A 19,666-nucleotide genomic window follows, 5' to 3' on the forward strand; every position below is an offset into this window, starting at 1 on the left:
AAAGGATCCCAGCTACCCTCTCGTTGGTAAATAGGAAGCTGTGGTAGTTTTTTATGTTCATTCATTGTTCTAAAACAGCTCAAAATGGTGTAAAAACAACACTGGAAACACCGGGAAGCTACAGCTCCCAACTCAAACTGGAGTGCACCATCCTGTCCTGGGACCAGGTGCTGAGCAGGTATAAACGTATCTCTTGGGTGTCTGTGGCTGAAGTCTCTGGCTCATCTGTCCCAGCCTGGGGTCAAATGTGAGGAGCAGCCAGTTCACTCAGAGGCAGACGGTTAAAAAAGGGTTCCCCCCGCAAAAGACTGGGGACAAAACAGCTGCAGGATTGAGTCAACACTATAAAACCAACTCTTTATTGTCAAACACACATGAGGCATGAGAAAGATGAGATGACAAATCCTTTATTGTTCACCTGCCAGAGTTACAGTTACAAACATTAATAATGGAGTGTTTTCAAGTATTTGCGTGTGCATTTCCAATAAGTTAACAATATAAACCGATCCTGCATTTCAGTCGTGGGATTCATATCATTTACAAGCGTCTGTGACATCGACGTTCAGACGATGAGCAGGTCAGAAGGATCCTCCAGCTTTGGACTTTCTGCAGTAGAAAATTATGAAATGTTATCAAAGCCGCTGCTGCAAGGCCGTGTCAGGACAGCGTAACGTTATCGTACCTGCTCTGTCTTTTGCAGTAAAGTACAGCCATTGTAATAATCAGGATGAGAACGATGCCTCCGATGACCGAACCAGCTATGATGCCTGCTAGATACGTGAGAGAAAACAACAGGCGCGTGAGGAAATCGGCGTGTTTTTTAAAGGCCTTTTGTGCACTTTTCCCTGACGGTGACAGACTCGCGGGGCTGAAAACCTTCAAAAACTGACAGCTGACAAAGATTTTCTGTTTGGGGGGGGAAAAAAAGAGTGATGTCTCACTCACTCACCTTTTGATTAAGGTTATTCAGCTGATTACAGCATTTCAATGGACGCAGGGAAGCAGATGAACAATCAAAAGGAGACATTCATAAATGCAACAGAGGTTTCATTTACCAGTATTACTGGGGCCCACGCACTGGGCCATTTCTCCACTCCACTGGCCGTTCTCCTGGCACACGCGGTCTTGGGACCCTTGGAGCGTGTATCCGTCGTTGCAGGAGAATGTCAGTTTAGCTCCCTGCACATATGAGACTCCCAGTTTCTCCCCGTTTGCTGGCGCTGCAACGTACCCACACGCCGCCACTGCGCAGGACAAGACACAGCACAACACTCAGAACCAGAACGGTCACAGCGCTCAGGAGATGCATCAGCTTCACTCACCTGGCGCCAAAGCCTTCATGAGAGAAATGTGACTCTGGAAAGAAGCTCTGGAAGCATTTCCCATCGATGGGCTACGACCCACCAGGATGTCATACCTACCCAACAGAGGAACCCGTTAGCTTCCACCCATTGAATCGATAAATCCCCCCAATCACAATAGCGTTTTCTCATCATACCTACAGAACTGTGATCCTTCTCCACTGCATATCTTAGATGTCTCGTTGGCTAATGGGTCATTTGGATTCTCAGGGATGGAGAACACTGGAATGAAGCCAACGTGGTGTTTGGGGCCAGAGGCGTACGTGTCCAAGAGGTACTTTGTATCATACGTGAACAAAGAGGACAGTTGAGTGATGGCACCTGAAGGAGAGAAGGATTTATATTAAATGCACAGACCAGTCAGGTGATTCACACTGGCTCTATAAACAGTCTCCACTGATTTCTTACAGCTGACGCCGAAGCTGAACACCTCCTCTGGGTTGCTTTGGTTCTGCACCACTTGACCGTTGTTGAGCGTGAGGTCGTCGGCGGGGTCGCCGTTCATCCTTCCCAGCAGTCCGAGGGTGGTGCTTTTGAACGACTCCGGCAGGAGCACGGTGGTCGTCATGATTCCCTCTCTCAGGCGCACTTCCACCCCGGCTCCGCTGCGGAACATCGCCGTCACATTTGTGGGAGAGGGAGAAAACACGGACACGCCTGGGAGGCCAGGGGTCGGCGTTAGTTAGCGCGTCTTTAGGAAAAAAACGTCAAAAAAGGAGGAAAGTCACCGTTCAGGTCGATCCAGCTCTGCTCAGAGAAAGACAGAGATTTTCCATCCCGAAGCACTTCCAGGCTGTTCTGATCGCTGGCCAGACGCACCTCGACAATATCGAAATAGGATTCTTTCATAGCCACCGCCGTCAGCTTTGTTGCATTGATTGTTCCTAGCAGAGAGAAGGTGCTCGTTGGCTTCAGCGTTTGAGAATGAGCTCAGATGTTTTGTGTAGATGCAGCTTATGCTGCTCCCTCACCGCTCACAGGCTCTGTCCTGCCTTGGACGCTCAGCTGCTTGCTCTCCGAGGTCACCAGATTGTATTCCCCTCTGCCGTTGAAGGAGTAGCTGACGCCATCAAATGTCACAAAGTGGGGATCTCCAAACACCACAGCTGCGAGAAAAAACACGAGGAGATGAAGATTAAAGGCCGACAAACGGCAGCGATCGGCACCGCTGAGCGAACTGACCTGTGCTGGGGGTCTTGTACTGCCTGCAGTCGCTGGACGGTCGGTGTTTGAAGTAGTACTGACAGTTGTCGGACCACAGGCAGCAGTAGTAGAAGCTGAGGACGTCGTAGACCCAGTGGGACTGTCCGGGAACATGGGGGGGGATGTCGTATGGAGGGGAGCCCCAGTCGTGCGCTCGGTCCGGAGTGCTGCCCCCGATGGAGTCTCCGGTCAGGACCTGAGTACCGTTGCTGTCATAGCAACACTGCTGCCCCGCTCCGTACAAAGGACTTCCAGAGATTGTAGAAATATTCTTTATTATCTTATTATCAATGATGATTACTAATAATCTTTTCAGCCTTCTGATCGCAGCTCAGGGTTATTTGTCACCTGTCTAGATGAACAGAGCAATCTAAGGGTGTGTGTCAGCATCATAGTCCTCAGTGTGTGGGTATAATCTGGGATGAAGCACTAAAATAACTGACCTTCACTCAGATGTACTGTGAGTCAGGTTCACCCACGTCACAGATTAGCAGTCATTTGGTCGTAATTAGTGAGGTTCAAGTCACATTTTTGTGGCCAATAACTGAGAATTACGGATGGATTTCTGAGCCCCTCACCTGGCTTGTATCGCCCTCACACAGTGAACAGCGCCGGGATGGTAAGTGCACACACTCCCTTTCTCTATATCACAGCCATAGTCAGTCTGGGGGAAAAAATCAAAATAAAGCTTGTTACAGTCGCCTGGGCAGCGTAATAAAATGACTTATTGAAAACTGATCATTAACATCATTTAAAGGTAATCTCTCGGTTAGTTCATTGTGCTTACTTAATTATTACCACATCACAATCTCATCCTGTTAAATTAGTCACCCTTTTGGCTCCGTTAGAGAACATCTGGGCTGAACCCTGATCCCCCATCAAGCTGATATAAACATAAATCTTCCTGTAAAATGATAAGGATGGTGGCCAGCTTTAGCCTTTATCACCCCAGGTGCACTTGCTCCTCAGCCACACTTACGTGGAACCTCCCCGTGTCCGCCCTTGCTTGGGCCAGCGTGCAGGGGCAGTCAATGAGCTCCCTGATGAAAGACGGAATCCTCTCTTCCAGCTTGTCCCATGCTAGACATTTGTCCAGAGCCCACGCTGATGAAGTCTGCCTAAACTTTTCCTCCAGCTGCCAGGCCAGCGCGTGGTCCTCAGTCCAAACAGCCTGCACGTGACTAGATGAAAACACACCCTTAGATTTACAGTCTTGTCAGTGTAAGAGCTGGTCCAGTGCTGGAGAACAATCAGATACAGGTAGATTATGCAGCAATGAAGGTGTGTATGCGAGAGAAAAAGGCAGAATCCCTTTGATGCGTTCCAGGATTCTGAGTGTGACCTTCGACGTCCCGAACTGTAATAAGAATCAATGAACTTCACTTCAACCCTCAGTGTTTTATGACTGTGCCTGATAAAAGTAAGTTTGCGACGACGCCTGTGTTTAATCACCTCTTCCCCTCCTGGTGGACATTGGAGCTGACGCGAACTGAGCCCAGCTCCCAGCTAGATGAGCCGTTCTGCCCTGGTTTGGGCACAAAACTAAAGGAACCTGTATTGGGGTGGTCTTTTGCAAGCGTGTAGAGATACTTCCACTCGGCCCGCCAGTCAGTTTCATAAGGTTCTCCTGGGAAAAAAAAGACATTTTCCACCATTTAATCCTGTTTATGACTCCAAGTTGTGGAGGCATTAGCTGAAATACAGAGAGGACCATGGATGTCAACGGTGTTCTTTGCACTGAGGAACTTTTAAATAAATGTGCCTGAACAGGTATCCTGGCCTCTATTGCTCCCTTTAATGCAGAGTATCAGGGTGCTGTTCAACTGGAGGACTTTTCTAATATCTTCGCCAACAGCCTTAAGTCCCAAGTAATGTTTAACATTCTTAAAACCCTCGTAAATCTTTGCGTAAATGTTCCTGTCGTACTACGACTCGGCCTCTCTCGGTGACTCTGGTGATTAATACCTGCCTGAGCACAGAAACTCTCCCAGCTGCTCTCAATCATGCTGCTGCGCAGCCTCTAATGAAAAAGAAAAATCTGCACCCGTCTGATTTTACACCGATCTCCAGATTGCTTCATTATTTTACATCTCAAACGTGATTTGTTCTATTTATGTATTTTATGTTTTCTAATGCCTGATATTTAATTACTTTTCCCTGATTTTATTTTTGATTTTATTTTACCCTCCTGTACAGCACGTCGGTCCAGCTCCAGCTGTTTTAAAGGGCTTCATAAAAAAAAGTTTGATTTGAGTCGGTTGATCAGCAGATCTTCACAGGGTCTGTATAACTCTCACCTGTCTCTCTGTATCCCCACAGTTCTATATTGACTTTGTCAGCTCTGACCAAAGAGGGATTCCACGTCATATTAAGGGTGCCTCCAACGTTGGGCGTCCCATAATATTGCCACTGTGTTGAGTTCACCATCGCCGCCTTGAATTTAGAATCCAACTTGCCGGTGTGTACTGCAGTGACACGGTGAACAGAAATAAAGGAGGCGTTAGCCGGGAAGTTTAGGCCAGGGGTTTTGTGGATGTCATACCTGAGAGCCAGGTTCCAGTTCTACTGAAGGTGGTGCCGTTATCAGAAGAGATCTCCACAGAAACCAAGCCGGTCCTGTACAGAAGAGGGGAGACACAATGGCCTCTTCTGTCTCCATCCACGTAGCCCTCGGTGACAGCGTTACCATGGAACCTGCCATTATGAAAGGATAATCATAAGCAGCCGACACTTTAGAATCAAATATGCAGACGTACGGAGTGTTACCTGCACACGAGATTGGAAGTATTGTTGAAGGTGGCATTGAGGATAACAAATTCAGTGCCACCCATGATGGATCCAGAGTATGGTGATATTTCCACACAGAACTCTGAATAGTCCGCACAGCAGGTTTTCAGGGACTTGCATGTTGGTTCACACGAGCATGTAAACAGCTTTTTTCCACATTGTCTTTCACATGTGTTCCCTGTAAGTCATGAGCAAAAGGGTCAACACTGCTTCATTTATGATTTATTTGCCCAAAGCCACCTGGGTAAACAGGAAAAAACTGTAAAAACTACAGCTTCAGTATCTTTGTTCATTTACATCACTTGTACATGTACAAGTGATGTAAATGTGTAAATGTACTGAAAATCCCTGTACTGAGACTATATATGAAGAATAAAATAGAATTTATAACAGCTGACATATAACATATGTTTGTTTGTTAAAGCTAAATTATCCCCCAGTTAAATGTTAAATATTTTTAAAATTGTAATTGTCACATCTGGAAAGGCATTTATTTTTTATGCAGTATTAATATTGTAATGGTTACTCACCTAAAGTCCTACAGATACATGCAACCAGCAGGACAAAGATGAGCATGGAAAACCTCTCCATAGTACCGGTTTCTGCTCCTGCAGAAAGCTTGTGTCGGATACATATAGTCTACATATAGTCTGCTTTTCTTTAAACTTTGACCCTCGTTTGCATTTACAAGCACGAATTTAATCATCAACCTGAGGGTGATTCAAGCGTCATTGGTCAAACATGGCTGATCTTTGAACGTTTTTAATGCCTTCAACAAACAGTTTGGCAGATTTACTAATGGCTTTATCAACATTAAGACACAAATGGCTTTATGTGCTAATAAAATTGCCTAAGAGTAATAATAATAATCACCCAGATGTTTTTCATATAGAATGAGAGAAAATTCATTACAGTATTTATTTCAATTCTAAAATCTGCTTGGGGAGGGGGGCATGGGGTCCTGAAATAAAGATTTGTAGAAATTAAATAATTAAATTTAACAATAGCAAATACATTGTTAAATATCAAGTTTAATACACTTGCAGATAATAACATAAAACCCATAACGAAAAATAACAAATATATTTACAAGGAGACAATACCAAAAAAAAAAAATCCATGTTCATCTGACGACAAATAACACAAATGACAAGAAATAGTAGACAAATGGGAACAAAGTTCCGACACTGTAGTTAGAAAATGGCAAAAATATATCAGATTCTTTTTGGAGATGCACCGAGATGCTGCTTATCTTTTTATTAGTGCTTATCAAAAATCTGCGTAAACGAGTCGCTGTAATTTAATCTATAAGGGGAATTAATTTAATTTTTTTTAAAAATCACAAACCTCGCGTCAAATAAACCATTATAAACAATGTTTCATTCAAAATGGAAGAGATCTATTCTACTTGGAAAACGTGTTGAGTACAAGAAATGTAAGACATATGAACATTATTTCATTAATAGACGCATTTATCCACTATAGTATACAAATATAATATAACTCTGGCAGCAGAAACCTTATTTCGCCACCACCAATGCTTATTGTGTGTTTTTATCGTGGCGTGGAGAAACGACGCATTCTGATGACGTAACAACTCGCGTCGTCGCTTCCGAATCTGTAATAAAACGTTGGACTCGCTGTAGCGCCCACATTTATGCGATCTGCGCTCCACCGTGTGGCTTGCAAAGATCGTTTAAGTTTGCTGTGTGCGTGTGTGTTCATTTGAGCTGTCGTTTGTGTCGGTTTGCGCGAGTAAAATGATCTGGACGTTTCATTTGATCAGCAATAACCTCCATATAACCACAGTCCTCACAGGGATCAAAGGAATAACCAAAAATTATGTTTAATTCCAAAAAGGTCACAGTCTTTGAATTGCAAAATAACACATTTTTTAACGTAAATTGGTCAGGATGAATTTTAATGACTTGCAGGTATTGGCAGTAGCTGCATAATGGAATACAATTGAATAGTGGAATAAATTGGGTTTTAAAAAAAGAACAGCTGATATGAAATTGGCAACATTTGTGCAGGATTACGCAGAGAAATGATTGTAGTGTCATCATCTGGTCTTGGATTTTGTGGATTCCTACAGATGAAAGTTTAAACAAGGGTCAGGTCTTTGTAGTAAGACATGCCGGTAACTAAAACTACTCATTAAGTCTGCACTCACCACCATCAAATGGCCGTTCTTTGCTCTGTAGACAGTGGACTCCTGCCCACTCTTGAAGTCCACAAAGCCCTCTCTGCCAGGGTGGATGTCGAATCGAGCGCTACAACGCCACAGAAACAGTTACCGTTTTGTGTATTATTTTAACCTGCCTTTCAGACTCGTGACAAATGTCCAGCCTGTGTACCTGCCCTGCACCACATGTATGGACTTCTGCTTGTTGGCAATAACAGACAGCTTCGTCAGGGCCTCAAACAGGTAGTCACACTGCAGAACCAGGTCACCCTAAAAAGAAAATCCAAATGTTAGTGTGTTAACATCAGTAAACCCAGTGGCCCTCGGATGCAAAGGATTCTGAAAAGGCTGCAAACAGACTTTCTGATAAATAAATGAGGAGGTTGCATTATTGTAAGTTTAGTTTTTAAGGGGGAAAAAATGTCAGAAGTGCCACCTTTTGTTTGATGTCATCACAAGTAACGTGCAGGATCAGGAAGTTGTCGCTCAGGTTGCTGACCGAAACACCTGAATGCATAAATCCGCCCACATAAATAAAGTCACTGTCACCATTCTCCATGTCATTAGGAAGCGTTGGATGCTCTCTGCTGACCTTTCAGAGAGCTGTGACTGATCCTCTGCTTAATCTTGGCCTCTTCCACCAGGTAGGCGGCCTCCTGAGTGAAGACGAGCTGCCGAAGACGAGGCCTGAACCTGTTCCTGTCGTATTTCACCACTGGGACACTGTACTGTGATGGAGAAGCACAGTGTGAAGACTTGAAATCATAACCACAGAAAGAGAACAGCAGCGTACCTTTATGTGCTCATGCTGGATCATCTGCAGCACTTTAATGTTTATGTCTTCCACTCCTTTGTAAATAATAAATATAATTAAATTAAGTTATTTTTCCAATCAGAGTCTGTATTAATTTGTATTTTCTTACCAATCCTGGTGTCCACAAAGGGTCTGCACACGCTGAACGGATAGTTTTCCTTTTTCCCTTTGAACATGGAGCTCGTCTGTAATTTCAGCTGGAGCTAGAAGGGCGGAGAACACATCCAGGAGTTAATTATGATCATCTTGAACTGAAACGGATAGTAAACTGCTCTGGTGCCTGCGGGAGGACCTGTGCTTTCCTCTGAGGTGTGACTTCGCCGACGTACTTTCTCACCATGTGGCGAATGTAGAGCTTCTTCAAAAGCTGGGAGGCCTTTAAAAGAACGAGTTTAGCATCACAAAAGAAATCGCCAACCTCTCCTCCTCATGAATAAGGGTCTTGATAAGAGTGACGGACCTCCTGCATTATAGGTGGAGGAGTGAGCCAGGAGTCCTTCTCCAGGACTGTTTTGGGAAGGTTTTCTCTCAGCCTGGTGAGGTAGCTGTACCTCACGTACGCCAGATACTCGCTGTTGTCGGTGCACAAGGGCTGATTCCTCGTTATGAAGCCTTTAATGAACCTAGAACAACCACCAATAACTAGAGCTCGGCTATTTCACTCCACTGGTCAGACCCAGGACTCCATCCTGACTCACCGCTTGATGACCTTGACGGCCCATGCCCTCTTTTCTCGCTCCTTTCGGGCCATCAGACCTCTCCAGCAGTTTTCAATCCTCGTGGCTATTTCAGACGAGGAACGTTAGAAGGAACCATCTTAAATCCGTGGCGCGTTTCACCCACTCACCAGCCTCCCTCTGTCTCTGGTAGTCTCCCTTCATTCTGTAGCCTTTGTACTTAGCCTGGATCCTTGTTGCTGCAACAGCGACACATTCAAACTCAGTCGCAGCTCCTCAAGGTGGCGTTGCCATGACAACCGAAGAGGACCTCACCTAACTTATGCTTGCAGACTTGAAAGGCGTCTTCTGTTGCAAACAAAGTTCTCGGGTGCCGGATGAAGATTTTTGTCCTTGAGAGGGACAAATAGACGCCATTATAGGACCTCTACTGTATATAAGAAGGCCTGGGGGCAGCAGTTGTCCTCTTATGGATTCTATGTGGCTCCTGTTAGAGATCATAATTGCATCATCTTTCCATGAATACGTGTTTACCTGCCCATCTTGTACTCATCACGTTTGTACCCCAGGTGAACAATCAAACGTTTCACGCCTTCCGCCGCGGTGCCTTTCCAGTTGGGCCAAGTGTCAGGACACAGAGGCTTGTACCTGCCCAGCACAGACCACACAGTTGCCGCTTCTCTGCTGCCAGCAAAACTAGTAAAGCCACACTACTGCAAAGGTGCAGTCAAGTACCTCTGGAGAAAGACTTCATATTTGCGGCGGTATGCAAATCCAGCACGTCGGACTCTTAAATGCTCCATCAGACCGAGGTACTTCACCTGGTGGCGCACCAGCACATCGTCAAAGCGTCCTGCGGACCACTAGAGGTCATCTAAAAGGTCATGGGGAAAAACCTGATTTTTTGGAGCACAAGGACTCACCTGGCTGCTTGGCTTCATTCGGTTTAATGCAGCGGACATACCAGGGTTCTTTAGACAGGAGGATCTCCGTCAGGCCCGTCAGACTGTTCTTGAACTGAGTCACCACCTGAGCGGTGAAACAAACAGGAGAGTCAGTTTGTAAATGAGTGCGTGGTTCCATCTTCCAGCTGAGACGTTTCTTACAGTTTCAGGTCTCTTCTTGCTGTCTGATTCAGTAGAAGGAAAGCAGAGTTTGATGATAGCGTTCTTGGACTGTCGCATGACCTTCCAGGGAGAATCAAACACGTCAGACGTAAATTTGCAGCACCAATGCACTAAATGTTTCCAGGTATTCAGATTAATAATTGATAAAAAGATCAATAATTGCTTTCATAATAAATTAAAATCACCTCTTTTCCGCTGCGGTACAAGAGATCATTGTTTTTATCCAGAAAACCTAAAAATAGAACAAAGAAAAACATATTTAATGTAACATAAATCAATTCTGTCAGATTTAGGATTTTTAAAAAACTGACACATTTTATACAAAATACAGTGTAAAAGGATGCTAATATTTATGTGTATAAATATTATATAGAAATGAATTATTCAGATTTCATCTCAGCTCACCAACAACAGAGTATGAAACCTCTCCAGCATAGTGCAACAGGCGGAATTCCCCCCTTTCCAGTGTCTTCCGTGTCTTTTGGTCTGCGAGTTTATGCCTTTAAGGAGTTAAAAGAGGCTTTTATTTTCTAAATTTGATATCTGCGATCTGTAATGATCCCACGACTCGTGCCTACGTGACAAAATGAGGGTGACTGCCGATCTTTTCCTCCATCTTCGCCAGGAAGGTGAGATCCGAGGCCTCTCCGGGGAGCAAACATTCCTCGTCCTATAGAAGAGGGCCACTATTAATAATTCATTCAGCTGTCTGTCAGACTGTCACTGTCACATTTTGTCCTCACCAGCAGAGAGATGATTCCTCTGTGTTTCGCCTCCACGAGCTCACAGATGATTTTGTTGTTGAAATATGGCACTGGCTCCCACTGTGCACAGCAAACACGAAAACCAAATGAGGAAGCCATCACGCCGAGTCACCAACACAGACACCAGATGTTTGCGTCATTACTTCGATTCCCTCCATCTCGTACTCCTCCTGCTCCGACTTCAGCGTCAGCTGGATGAAGAGCTGCTGCAGCTTCTCGTTGCAGTAGTTGATGCAGAACTGCTCGAAGCTAAAGCCGAGGAAAAGTCACTGCGAGACTCCTTGTGGCACATCCTTCCATCAGCATAATTGCACAAGATGTTACCTGTTTACGTTGAAAACCTCAAACCCATAGATGTCCAACAGACCAATCACTGTTTTCCTTGAGGAGTCCTACAGATCAATGGCACATGAATCGCATCTTACGGACACATTTAGACAGTTTTAACAGGAGATTATTGGTCCTCACCTTGTTTGCCAGAGATTCATTGATCTTGTTGACCAGCCAGTTGAAGGTGCGGCCATAGACGGCTTTGGCAAGAGCATCCCTGGCGTAAACCGCATGGTCCTCCGAAAAAGGACTAAACACCTTCGACATCAGATGAACCCAGATGAGTAACAAACACTGGCAAACGTTGAAGACATTCAAAAGACCAAAGAAGGGAAGCCACCTCTTCTGTTTTGGCTTCAATCTTCCTGTGTGTTAAACCCCGATGGAGCACCTCAGTAGGAATACCAAGCAACTGGAGCAGCAGAGGGGAAACACAGAGAACACATCTTTTCCTGTTTTCTTTCAGAATGTGTGGGGAACTGGACGTCTTGTCCTCACCTTTGACACCCAGTGCATCTCGTTGTTGCTGCTGTTGTTGAGAGACGCGTATCCTTCACTGTCGACATCAAACTTGATGTTTCCCAGATGGAGTACGCTAGCAATGATTCCAAACAAGTCCTAACGATGCATAGGGAGAGAGCACAAGGGAGAAAAGATTAAAATACTCTTTTTAATGAGGTAAAAAAATGAGTTAAATACACGCTCAAAGTGGAATTTAATCTAACCTCAATGTCACTCTCACTGAACTCTATTACAGAAAGTGCTTTACGCACTATTTTCCAGTCACTTTTATCATTGATGGAGCTCACTTTGGCACAATCACCCTGCAGAGGACAGAAGGATATGATTTTATTTTATTTTATTTTTAGCGAGTTGAGTGTCTTGTTTCCACTGACCTGCACTAGATAACTGTAATGCTTGCAGTTTCTCTCCAGGCCGAGCCAGCGGAGCAGATCTTCCTCTCCTCCCTCCACCAGCTGATAGAAGATGTGAAAGTTCCTCTCTCCGTGGTTCTGGTGCACCACACGGGATTTCTCCAGCAGATAACTCAGGATGTGACCACCAACTGCACCACCCTGGGGGACAAAGGCAAGTGTCCTGACATACTCATCATCACATAAACATGCAGGAGTTAATCTAAGGCCACCTGATGGTCAAACTGGATGTCCATGTATTTTCCGAAGCGGCTCGAGTTGTCATTCTTCAGGGTTTTGGCATTTCCAAAGGCCTGGAAGAGATAAGGACAGAAGTTACAACCGATCGTTCGATCACCGAATATCATCATCTCTGACCTCAAGCACTGGATTGGAGAGCAGAAGCCTGTCCCGGATGTTGTTCAGAAGTCTGGTGCTTGGACAACTGACTGCGTAGAACTGCAGGATCTTCTTGGAGGCCTCGGTCTTGCCAGCTCCGCTTTCCCCTGAGATCAGGATGAAGTGGTTGTTGTATTCAGACTGCATGGTGCGGAAGACGTTGTCCGCCAGGGCGTAACTGCGGGAAATTGAAAAACGCTAAATCCGGTTTTGCGGCTCGAGCCTCAGAATCACAGCTGGTTTATTATAAAATTACCAAATAATTGCAAGACAAGAAGAGACTCACATATGTGGAGGCAGCTCAAAAAAGTTTACACCCATGTAGGTATCCATTTGCTTCTTGCTGTAGATATCCAACTCCTTGTATGGATTCACTGACACCAACAGAGTCCCGATGTAGGTCTGCAGTGAAAAAAGGGAGTCACATCCCGGTAATCCCTTATGGTGACCTGCAGAAGAGGAGAGCCAGAGCTGCTGTCTCAGCAGCACAAGGGTCTCCTGCTGAACCCAGGGCCACTCACGTATATGAGATTCTCATGGAAGCGTTTCCTCAGGTTGTCCAGGAAGGCGCTCTCGCTCGTGTGGGCGTCCAGGAGGACAAAGTCTTGGATGCCCACTCGATCCCGGGCGTTCAGGGAGGACTCCATGTTCCTCAGGATCTGGTTGCACCTTTCCTCCAGGCTCTGCATTCAAACAGGAGCAGCAACAAGTTTGCATCACTCCTGCGTCCTGTTTTTCTCAGAAATTATCAGTTTTTGTGGAAGTCACACACGCTGTCAAACATCGACAAGGTGGGATTTATGTTTCCTGCTTCCCACTCGGTTGTCTCTTTATCAGTGACTTCTAGCCCAGAAATGTCCTTGGCTACATCCTCAAATCTAAATCCAGCCAGTTCGATCTAATCTCCATCAGGTGTGTTTAAAACAAAAATAACTGAGCATGAAAGACTAGATGCTTTATAACAGTGTTCTAACCTCAATATTAAAACCAGAAGTAATTAAACCCAGTTGGATATGTGTTTAAGCATCCAGGAGATTCCTGATAAGACAATCCCCAAACTCAGTGCACTTTAATTATGGTGCTATAAGAGAACCTCGTATGCTTCAGTAGTTTGGCCTCACCAGCGTCAGGATGAGCTGTCATGAAGTCGGTGTAACTGACACTCGCGGATCACAAGCCGCCGCTCTCCTGATCCGACCAACGTTCGTGACACGTCAACAGCGTCGGTCAAAGGAAGAGAAAAGGAATAAAAGTCAACCTACCCCCTGCGTGGTCGCCGGTGTCAGGCTGCTGCTCTGTAACTTTCCCAAAGTGGGCATCGGGTTTTATATGGAGCAATGGAGAAAACAGGAAGCGCTGACAGATTACCGCCTCTGCTTCCCTCAGAAGGAAACAATTAATAATGTGTTCTTCTGTTAAAGGAAACAAATCAGTTTCTGAGGACGTACTTCATTTGTGTCCAGCGTCCTTGACCGCTTGTAATATTATCCCTAATTGCTTTTCCACAGAGATTCAGGGCGGCGTCGGGGCCGGAAGAACCCAGCGGCAGTAACAGAAGCTCTGAGAGCATCACCATTGTTGTTTATCTCCATCTTGCATACAACGACTCAGCAAACACTGCTCTCGGTACCTTGGGAAGTGGTCAATTGTGGGACACCTTCCCCAAATTTGAATGACTTCAGGATTTGGCTGAACCTTTGATGCTGACCAATGAGGACTGGCCCAGTCTGGCATGAGCAATTACCACAAAACATAAAATTTTGATGACAGGTGACAGCAGAAGAGGAAAGTATATCTGACCCACAGCCCATCACCTGAGAGGGTGTTCCATTGTGCCTGTCTATACGGTACAGTGCCGGATCCTGTTACCCAACCACAAAGTGGCAGTTAGCCTCCTGAAACGGATAGCGCTCCTCATGGGCCCTTGACCGACACCACGTATCACCCAGGGCAACACACGTTCGGAGAGCTCTAGGTGTCTGGAAACCTGACAGTCAACACCCGTGAAGTACAGCACAGTTTCACATGGACACACAATACTGGACTCTGCCCAATAAAGTCGGAAATACTTAGTCAGCATGCTTTTTTTTGGTTGGTGAGGGGTCATCGTGGAGGGCCAACCGGTAACCCAGATCCCAGAGAAGTATCCTGTGACCTTTTGTCACACTCGAATCAGCATTTCACTTTTTAATCAGCTTTTCTTGAATTTTCCTCCACTAAGAATCAGCGAAACAGCACACGACAGTAGTATTCTTGTATTTGTCAGCTCTTCCTTACTTAGAAGACAATGTAAGAAGGCGAAACCCTCGTGCACTTTTTCCTCTTTTTTTGTGATGCCAAAATTCTTCATGTTAATTTAAAAATATATCATTTTGCAACCATGAGGTCAACACATTTTTTTCACCTAGATTTTACAGAGCCGGTCTAATGGCCGTCATCCTTTACTGGAAACCACGACAACCACAGAAAAGAAAAAACAGGTGTTGCTGTTATTACCTGCTTTACTTCCAAAGCTGCGTGTGTCATGACTGAATGAGTCTGGTGAATCCAAACAACTTTAACCGTGAAGTCCACAACAGTCCAACTCAGAGTCGGGAGGTTTCAGCAACGGGCGAGTTCCTCCATCCCGGAACCTCTTTAGACCATCGGATCTGTCTCCTCCTCCATCTAGGTGTGAAATAGTGGCCGGCATAGTAGGAGGTCAGGTACCACGACCTGTGGCAGAGGAGGAGAAAGAGGAGGGGCGAGGCGAAGCTGCATCCCTCTGCTTCCTGCTGGCCTCTTGAATCATGGGTAATGAGGTCCTCATGAGCCATTCCAGGTCGCTCGGTAAGAACGGAGCCGCTTAAACATTCATAGAACGCGGGTCAATTAACTTCAGCGCTGAACAGCAATGTTTCAGAAGCCTGTGTGTGTGTGTTTGTGTGTGCGGGTGTGTGTACGTATGTAAAACATACAAGGATGTACCGGTAGTAACTTTACCCCAACCCGCCCCCTCCTCCCTACAAAATTACAGTGACGGTATTCAGTTACTGATCTTTGATTAGGCAGCTGCATTTCCAACTAATTACAACCTTCTCATGAGAGCCATAATTATCAGTTTGTGATTAAATTACCTACGTTTCTGTGACAACAGTTGTTTAGATCACCTGTATCAAGTAATGGGTTCCATTGCACCATGATAATATAGTTCCATTCAATTCAAACTTTATTTATACAGCAGCAGCTCACAACTGGAAGTGAGATGAAGACAATAATCATGCAGAGAAGGTTCAAAGTTCAGTGGGAGCGCACGTGTGTGTGTGTGTGTGTGTGGTGGAGGGGATTTTCATAATAACCACTGTTTAATAGTAATTCAGTCAAATCATATTAATAAGATTTAACTTGTGCAGCCCGTTTCATGCACAAAACACAGCCCATAATTATTATTTAATTTGCCTAATATTGCTTAAAAAAGCTGTAGAACCAGTAAGTGCAGACTGAGCTGGGATCTGCTTGTGAGATAGTAAAAACCTAAAGTGTTCCAGCAGGTTTTGGGAAAGACGCATTCTCACAGCTTCACAAAAACATGGAAATGACCAAGAAGAGAGGGAAGCCTGAGATGAGGTAAAACTGCAATAGTGACATGTTGTCCATGGGAATTTAAAAGGAAATTCTTCATTATGTTCATACTAATGCTTGAGTGGCTTTAGACTTGAGAGAGGTGAGAATCCTGAAGACCAGGTACCTGCAGCTGCACCTATAACAGGTGCGTGGAATCCTTATTCATGGTAGTATAAACACTTCTGAAGTCATTTTACCTGGGTTAAAATTAACTTCCTCTCAAACAGCATTCAAACGGGGAATGTTTGGGCATCCAAATAGCCTCATAAAAAGTGTAATTTTCACATTATTTAGTTAAGTTTGAGTTAAACCTTTAAAAAGTTGTTTTTTTTTTGCTCTAACAATCAAAAGGATTGATTCCAAATGAATTTGTCATGAATATTGAGTGAAGATTCTTCTGTAGAATCAGAATAAAGTTGTGAATTTCAGGTAATCTCACTCTCTGGGAGGGGGGTTCTCTTCCTGTAGCACCAAGTACGTGGTCCCACACTTTGGTTCTGGGTCGTACCCATATACACACTTGTGTTTCTATATTGTAAATGTCTATTTTGTAAATGTCACTTTTTAAGGAACCTTAACAGTAGATGACGTGCTGGAATATATCGGCTTTGGGAAGTTCCACTGGAGAATATCCTTCATCAACGGCCTTGCATGGGTATGAAACTTGAGATTTAAAAAAGAGAAGCAGAACTTTGCGGACTGTTGTTCCCAGACAGTGTTTCACATCTTGTGCTGCCTTGTGCTGCGGGAGCAGGTTGCAGACGCCATGGAGATTATTATCATGACCATCTTGTCCCCGCAGCTGCGCTGCGAGTGGAGGCTGGAGAGCTATCAGGTGGCTCTCATGTCCTCGGTAAGAAAACCGACTCCTCAGGAGTGTTTGTGAAAGTTGGAGAATGTCAGGATGTTTTCGTTCTGGCCGCAGGTCGTGTTTCTCGCGATGGGGATCGGCGCCCCCATCTGGGGGATTTTCTGCGACAAGTATGGCAGAAGAAATGTGAGCCTCACATATGTCTTATCTTGTGATTTTTCTGTGCGCTTTATTGTTTTAACTGGTACCTCTCCGTTTAAAACAGGGGCTGGCCATTTGCGCCTGCAGCATACTGTATTTTGGCGTCCTGAGCGCCTTTGCTCCCAGGTACAGCTGGTTCGTGTTCCTACGGTTCCTCGTAGGCTTCGGGATCGGGGGCACCCCTCAGGCGTAGGTTCCCATCTTCACAGGTGTATTTGAGTGGCCATATAGGATCTATAACAAACATCCACACTGGTTACAGGTTGACGGTGTACTCAGAATTCCTGCCCATGACCTTAAGGGGACGCTGCCTCACCCTATTGGGGGTAATGTTACACTGTCGCCATTTGGGAGTCTTTGATTTATTGACCTACAAAGGTTGCTGACCCCTCCTGCATCATGTTTTTGTGCACCTCAGCTGTTCTGGGCATTTGGTTCCATGTTAGAGGTCCTGTTGGCGCTGTTCATTATGCCCACTCTGGGCTGGAGGTGGCTCCTGGGGCTCTCCGCCATTCCAACTGGCATTTTTCTTATTGTCAACAATGTGGGTAGATTGGCAATTGAAATAAAATTTCCAAAACTAGCGGTGACCCCAAGCCTGTCCGTGTCACACAGTGGCTTCCTGAGAGTCCTCGTTTCGACATGCTGTCAGGACGCACCGCCAAGGCCCTGGAAACTCTCAGATACGTCGCCAAACAGAACAGGAAGCCCATGCCCGAAGCTAAGATTGTGACTTTTAAAGAGGTGAGATGTTGCTCCACCTCTGCGCTTCGTTGGCGCTAACGCGTCCAATCGCTGTTGTTGCTTCTGTGCAGGATAACCGTGGACAGATTAAAGACCTCTTCACTCCCGAGATCAGGCGCACCACCCTTCTGCTGAGTTTCATTTGGTTGGACCTGGTTTTTCTCTCAGTCTTCTCATTTTATTCTCATCTGCACATGCCCTAATCTCTCTATCCAACCAAAGGTTTTCAGGTATTTTCTGCTATTACGGTATCGTCATGTTGACCCCCAGCCTGTTGCAGTCTGGAGATTCCTGCATGGGTAAGTCTGCACACAGATGCTCCACGTGGGTCCCACCCATTTTTAGTGGTGAATTGGCAGAATGTCCTCCTGACCTTCACCTCTGCAGCAGATGTTGAAGCCATGGCAGGACCCGCCTGTGGATTACAGTGCAAATATTTGACGTCGGATGACTACCGACATATTTTATGGACATCATTTGCTGACGTTCCAGGTGAGCTCGTCCCTCCCAGCCAAGACATGTTGCTGCCAGCGCCAATATTTAGTTGCATCACGCTTTTACATTTTTAAGTTCTGTTTTCCAGGTCCGATCCTGCTTGTTTTCCTACTGGACCGCATTGGTCGGAAGAAGAGCTTTGCGATTTGTTTCTTGATGTTTTCTTTGTTTGTGTTGCCCATGTATGCTTGTCTCAGGAGGTACGTCTGCGCTCGTCGCTTTCGAACGAGTCTTCATAGTCAAACGGCTGATTTCCGTCTGTGTTTTTTGGGGTGACACAGCACAACTGTCACAAGCCTGATCCTCGTCACCAGAGCCGTTAGTACTACACTATTGCAAGTCTGCTACGTCTACACACCAGAGGTTCAGCCGAAGATTTCACTTTGATGCAAGTTTTTTGTGCAGCGGAGCTGATAAACATGCTTTCTGCTCTCACCCATCAGGTTTTTCCAACGCAAACCAGAGCCTTGGGGTTTGGGTTTTGTGCTGGGTTCGGCAAAATCGGTTCCCTGATTAGTCCCTTTGTGTCCGAGGTATGCAGATATCCCAGTGTTTTGGTTGAAACTACATGTAGGAGGAGACTGTGATGGAAAAAGGCCCCGAAATGAATACATTTGCAGCACACAGCAAATGGCGGTTCATTGAAATCAGCGCAGAACTTTTCTACATGTACATCGTGTTTGGGTTCCAGGTGATGCGCAGCTTCTCTCTGTATTTGACCCTGTCGGTGTACTGCGGAATCAGCCTGCTGGCTGCCATCGCCAGTCTGATGCTGCCCATCGAGACACAGGGAAAGCGCTTGGAGGAAACCAACCAGAACCAGGATGCCAAAGTGACGACGACCACGGGGGATTACACGTTCTTCTCTGGTGAAAGAGAGTGACATCAGTTCCTGGTGTATAATGAGAGCAGAAGCTGGTTTGTCTAGCCTCAGGGGAGCACTCTGGAAATTCCACTGCATAAATCTACATATTCCATGTATTTTAGGAATACTGTAATTACTTTTGGTTTGAGTGTGTTGTTTGACCTTTTAAAGAAGCTTCGTTTTATGCTGTGTCAATGAATTGAACATGCTTGGATAAGGGTGATAAATGTAAGAAATCACAGAAAAAAAGACCCAAAAATATGTAAAACATGACTTTTGGGATATAAAGAACAAGTCTACATTGTTAAAATGAATAAAATATGGTTGCATACATATCATGTTGCCATGATCTAAAATTAATATTTTGTAAAAATGCAAATATGTCG

The 19,666-nt window shown here is 45.2% G+C and overlaps 3 protein-coding genes across 7 annotated transcripts; 1 reads left to right on the plus strand and 2 right to left on the minus strand.

Annotated features, from left to right (window-relative positions):
- Positions 1–391: 391 nt before the first annotated feature.
- susd2 (sushi domain containing 2) lies at positions 392–5,989 on the minus strand. Its single transcript, XM_029838123.1, has 16 exons — positions 5,882–5,989; positions 5,331–5,529; positions 5,107–5,258; positions 4,862–5,029; positions 4,017–4,191; positions 3,544–3,745; positions 3,143–3,228; positions 2,544–2,812; positions 2,333–2,467; positions 2,090–2,245; positions 1,770–2,018; positions 1,499–1,682; positions 1,323–1,417; positions 1,056–1,244; positions 683–770; positions 392–606 (listed from the first exon to the last, which is right to left on the minus strand). The coding sequence occupies exons 1-16, from the start codon at positions 5,940–5,942 to the stop codon at positions 579–581; spliced, it is 2,436 nt and encodes an 811-aa protein (XP_029693983.1). The 5' UTR covers positions 5,943–5,989; the 3' UTR covers positions 392–578.
- Positions 5,990–7,163: 1,174 nt separating this feature from the next.
- myo1hb (myosin IHb) lies at positions 7,164–15,102 on the minus strand. Of its 2 annotated transcripts, none has more exons than XM_029837671.1 (32): positions 15,058–15,102; positions 13,083–13,244; positions 12,848–12,963; positions 12,541–12,739; positions 12,396–12,476; positions 12,145–12,324; positions 11,974–12,072; positions 11,747–11,866; positions 11,589–11,660; positions 11,387–11,506; positions 11,243–11,310; positions 11,062–11,167; positions 10,898–10,978; positions 10,733–10,824; positions 10,560–10,654; positions 10,340–10,386; positions 10,134–10,214; positions 9,951–10,056; positions 9,763–9,880; positions 9,562–9,675; positions 9,343–9,419; positions 9,198–9,266; positions 9,049–9,133; positions 8,811–8,973; positions 8,643–8,726; positions 8,460–8,553; positions 8,330–8,385; positions 8,129–8,264; positions 7,973–8,043; positions 7,709–7,806; positions 7,525–7,624; positions 7,164–7,440 (listed from the first exon to the last, which is right to left on the minus strand). In XM_029837671.1, exons 1-32 carry the CDS (start codon positions 15,085–15,087, stop codon positions 7,414–7,416), a joined length of 3,147 nt encoding a protein of 1,048 aa, XP_029693531.1. In that variant the 5' UTR covers positions 15,088–15,102; the 3' UTR covers positions 7,164–7,413. The 2 variants fall into 2 exon arrangements, with proteins under 2 accessions (XP_029693531.1, XP_003965589.2); XM_003965540.3 differs by lacking the exon at positions 15,058–15,102 and adding an exon at positions 13,824–13,936.
- Positions 15,103–15,181: 79 nt separating this feature from the next.
- Positions 15,182–19,619, plus strand: LOC105416578 (synaptic vesicle 2-related protein-like). Of its 4 annotated transcripts, none has more exons than XM_029837674.1 (17): positions 15,182–15,390; positions 16,092–16,167; positions 16,254–16,309; positions 16,734–16,819; positions 16,919–17,017; positions 17,090–17,161; positions 17,241–17,365; positions 17,439–17,502; positions 17,595–17,720; positions 17,792–17,920; positions 17,992–18,065; positions 18,143–18,219; positions 18,308–18,412; positions 18,504–18,615; positions 18,697–18,778; positions 18,859–18,948; positions 19,107–19,619. In XM_029837674.1, exons 1-17 carry the CDS (start codon positions 15,351–15,353, stop codon positions 19,296–19,298), a joined length of 1,605 nt encoding a protein of 534 aa, XP_029693534.1. In that variant the 5' UTR covers positions 15,182–15,350; the 3' UTR covers positions 19,299–19,619. The 4 variants fall into 4 exon arrangements, with proteins under 4 accessions (XP_029693534.1, XP_029693536.1, XP_029693535.1 ...); XM_029837676.1 differs by having other exon boundaries at positions 18,697–18,733; XM_029837675.1 differs by having other exon boundaries at positions 18,311–18,412.
- Positions 19,620–19,666: the final 47 nt, after the last annotated feature.

Source organism: Takifugu rubripes, chromosome 6 (genome assembly GCF_901000725.2).
Source record: "Takifugu rubripes chromosome 6, fTakRub1.2, whole genome shotgun sequence".
Classification (NCBI taxonomy): Eukaryota; Metazoa; Chordata; class Actinopteri; order Tetraodontiformes; family Tetraodontidae; genus Takifugu; species Takifugu rubripes.

Excerpts from the sequence above, each read along its gene's own strand:
- LOC105416578 (XM_029837674.1), top strand. The coding sequence starts at position 15,351 with ATGGGTAATGAGGTCCTCATGAGCCATTCCAGGTCGCTCG. Across the intron at positions 17,162-17,240 it reads ACAAGTATGGCAGAAGAAAT|GGGCTGGCCATTTGCGCCTG; the intron begins GTGAGCCTCACA and ends CGTTTAAAACAG. Across the intron at positions 18,220-18,307 it reads GTCTGGAGATTCCTGCATGG|CAGATGTTGAAGCCATGGCA; the intron begins GTAAGTCTGCAC and ends TCACCTCTGCAG.
- susd2 (XM_029838123.1), bottom strand. The coding sequence starts at position 5,942 with ATGGAGAGGTTTTCCATGCTCATCTTTGTCCTGCTGGTTGCATGTATC. Across the intron at positions 5,030-5,106 it reads AACTGGAACCTGGCTCTCAG|TACACACCGGCAAGTTGGAT; the intron begins GTATGACATCCA and ends GTGTCACTGCAG. Across the intron at positions 771-1,055 it reads CGTGGGCCCCAGTAATACTG|CAGGCATCATAGCTGGTTCG; the intron begins GTAAATGAAACC and ends TCACGTATCTAG.
- myo1hb (XM_003965540.3), bottom strand. The coding sequence starts at position 13,880 with ATGCCCACTTTGGGAAAGTTACAGAGCAGCAGCCTGACACCGGCGACC. Across the intron at positions 13,245-13,823 it reads CACCGGCGACCACGCAGGGG|AGCCTGGAGGAAAGGTGCAA; the intron begins GTAGGTTGACTT and ends GTTTGAATGCAG. Across the intron at positions 10,655-10,732 it reads AGTCACCCTCATTTTGTCAC|GCATAAACTCGCAGACCAAA; the intron begins GTAGGCACGAGT and ends AACTCCTTAAAG.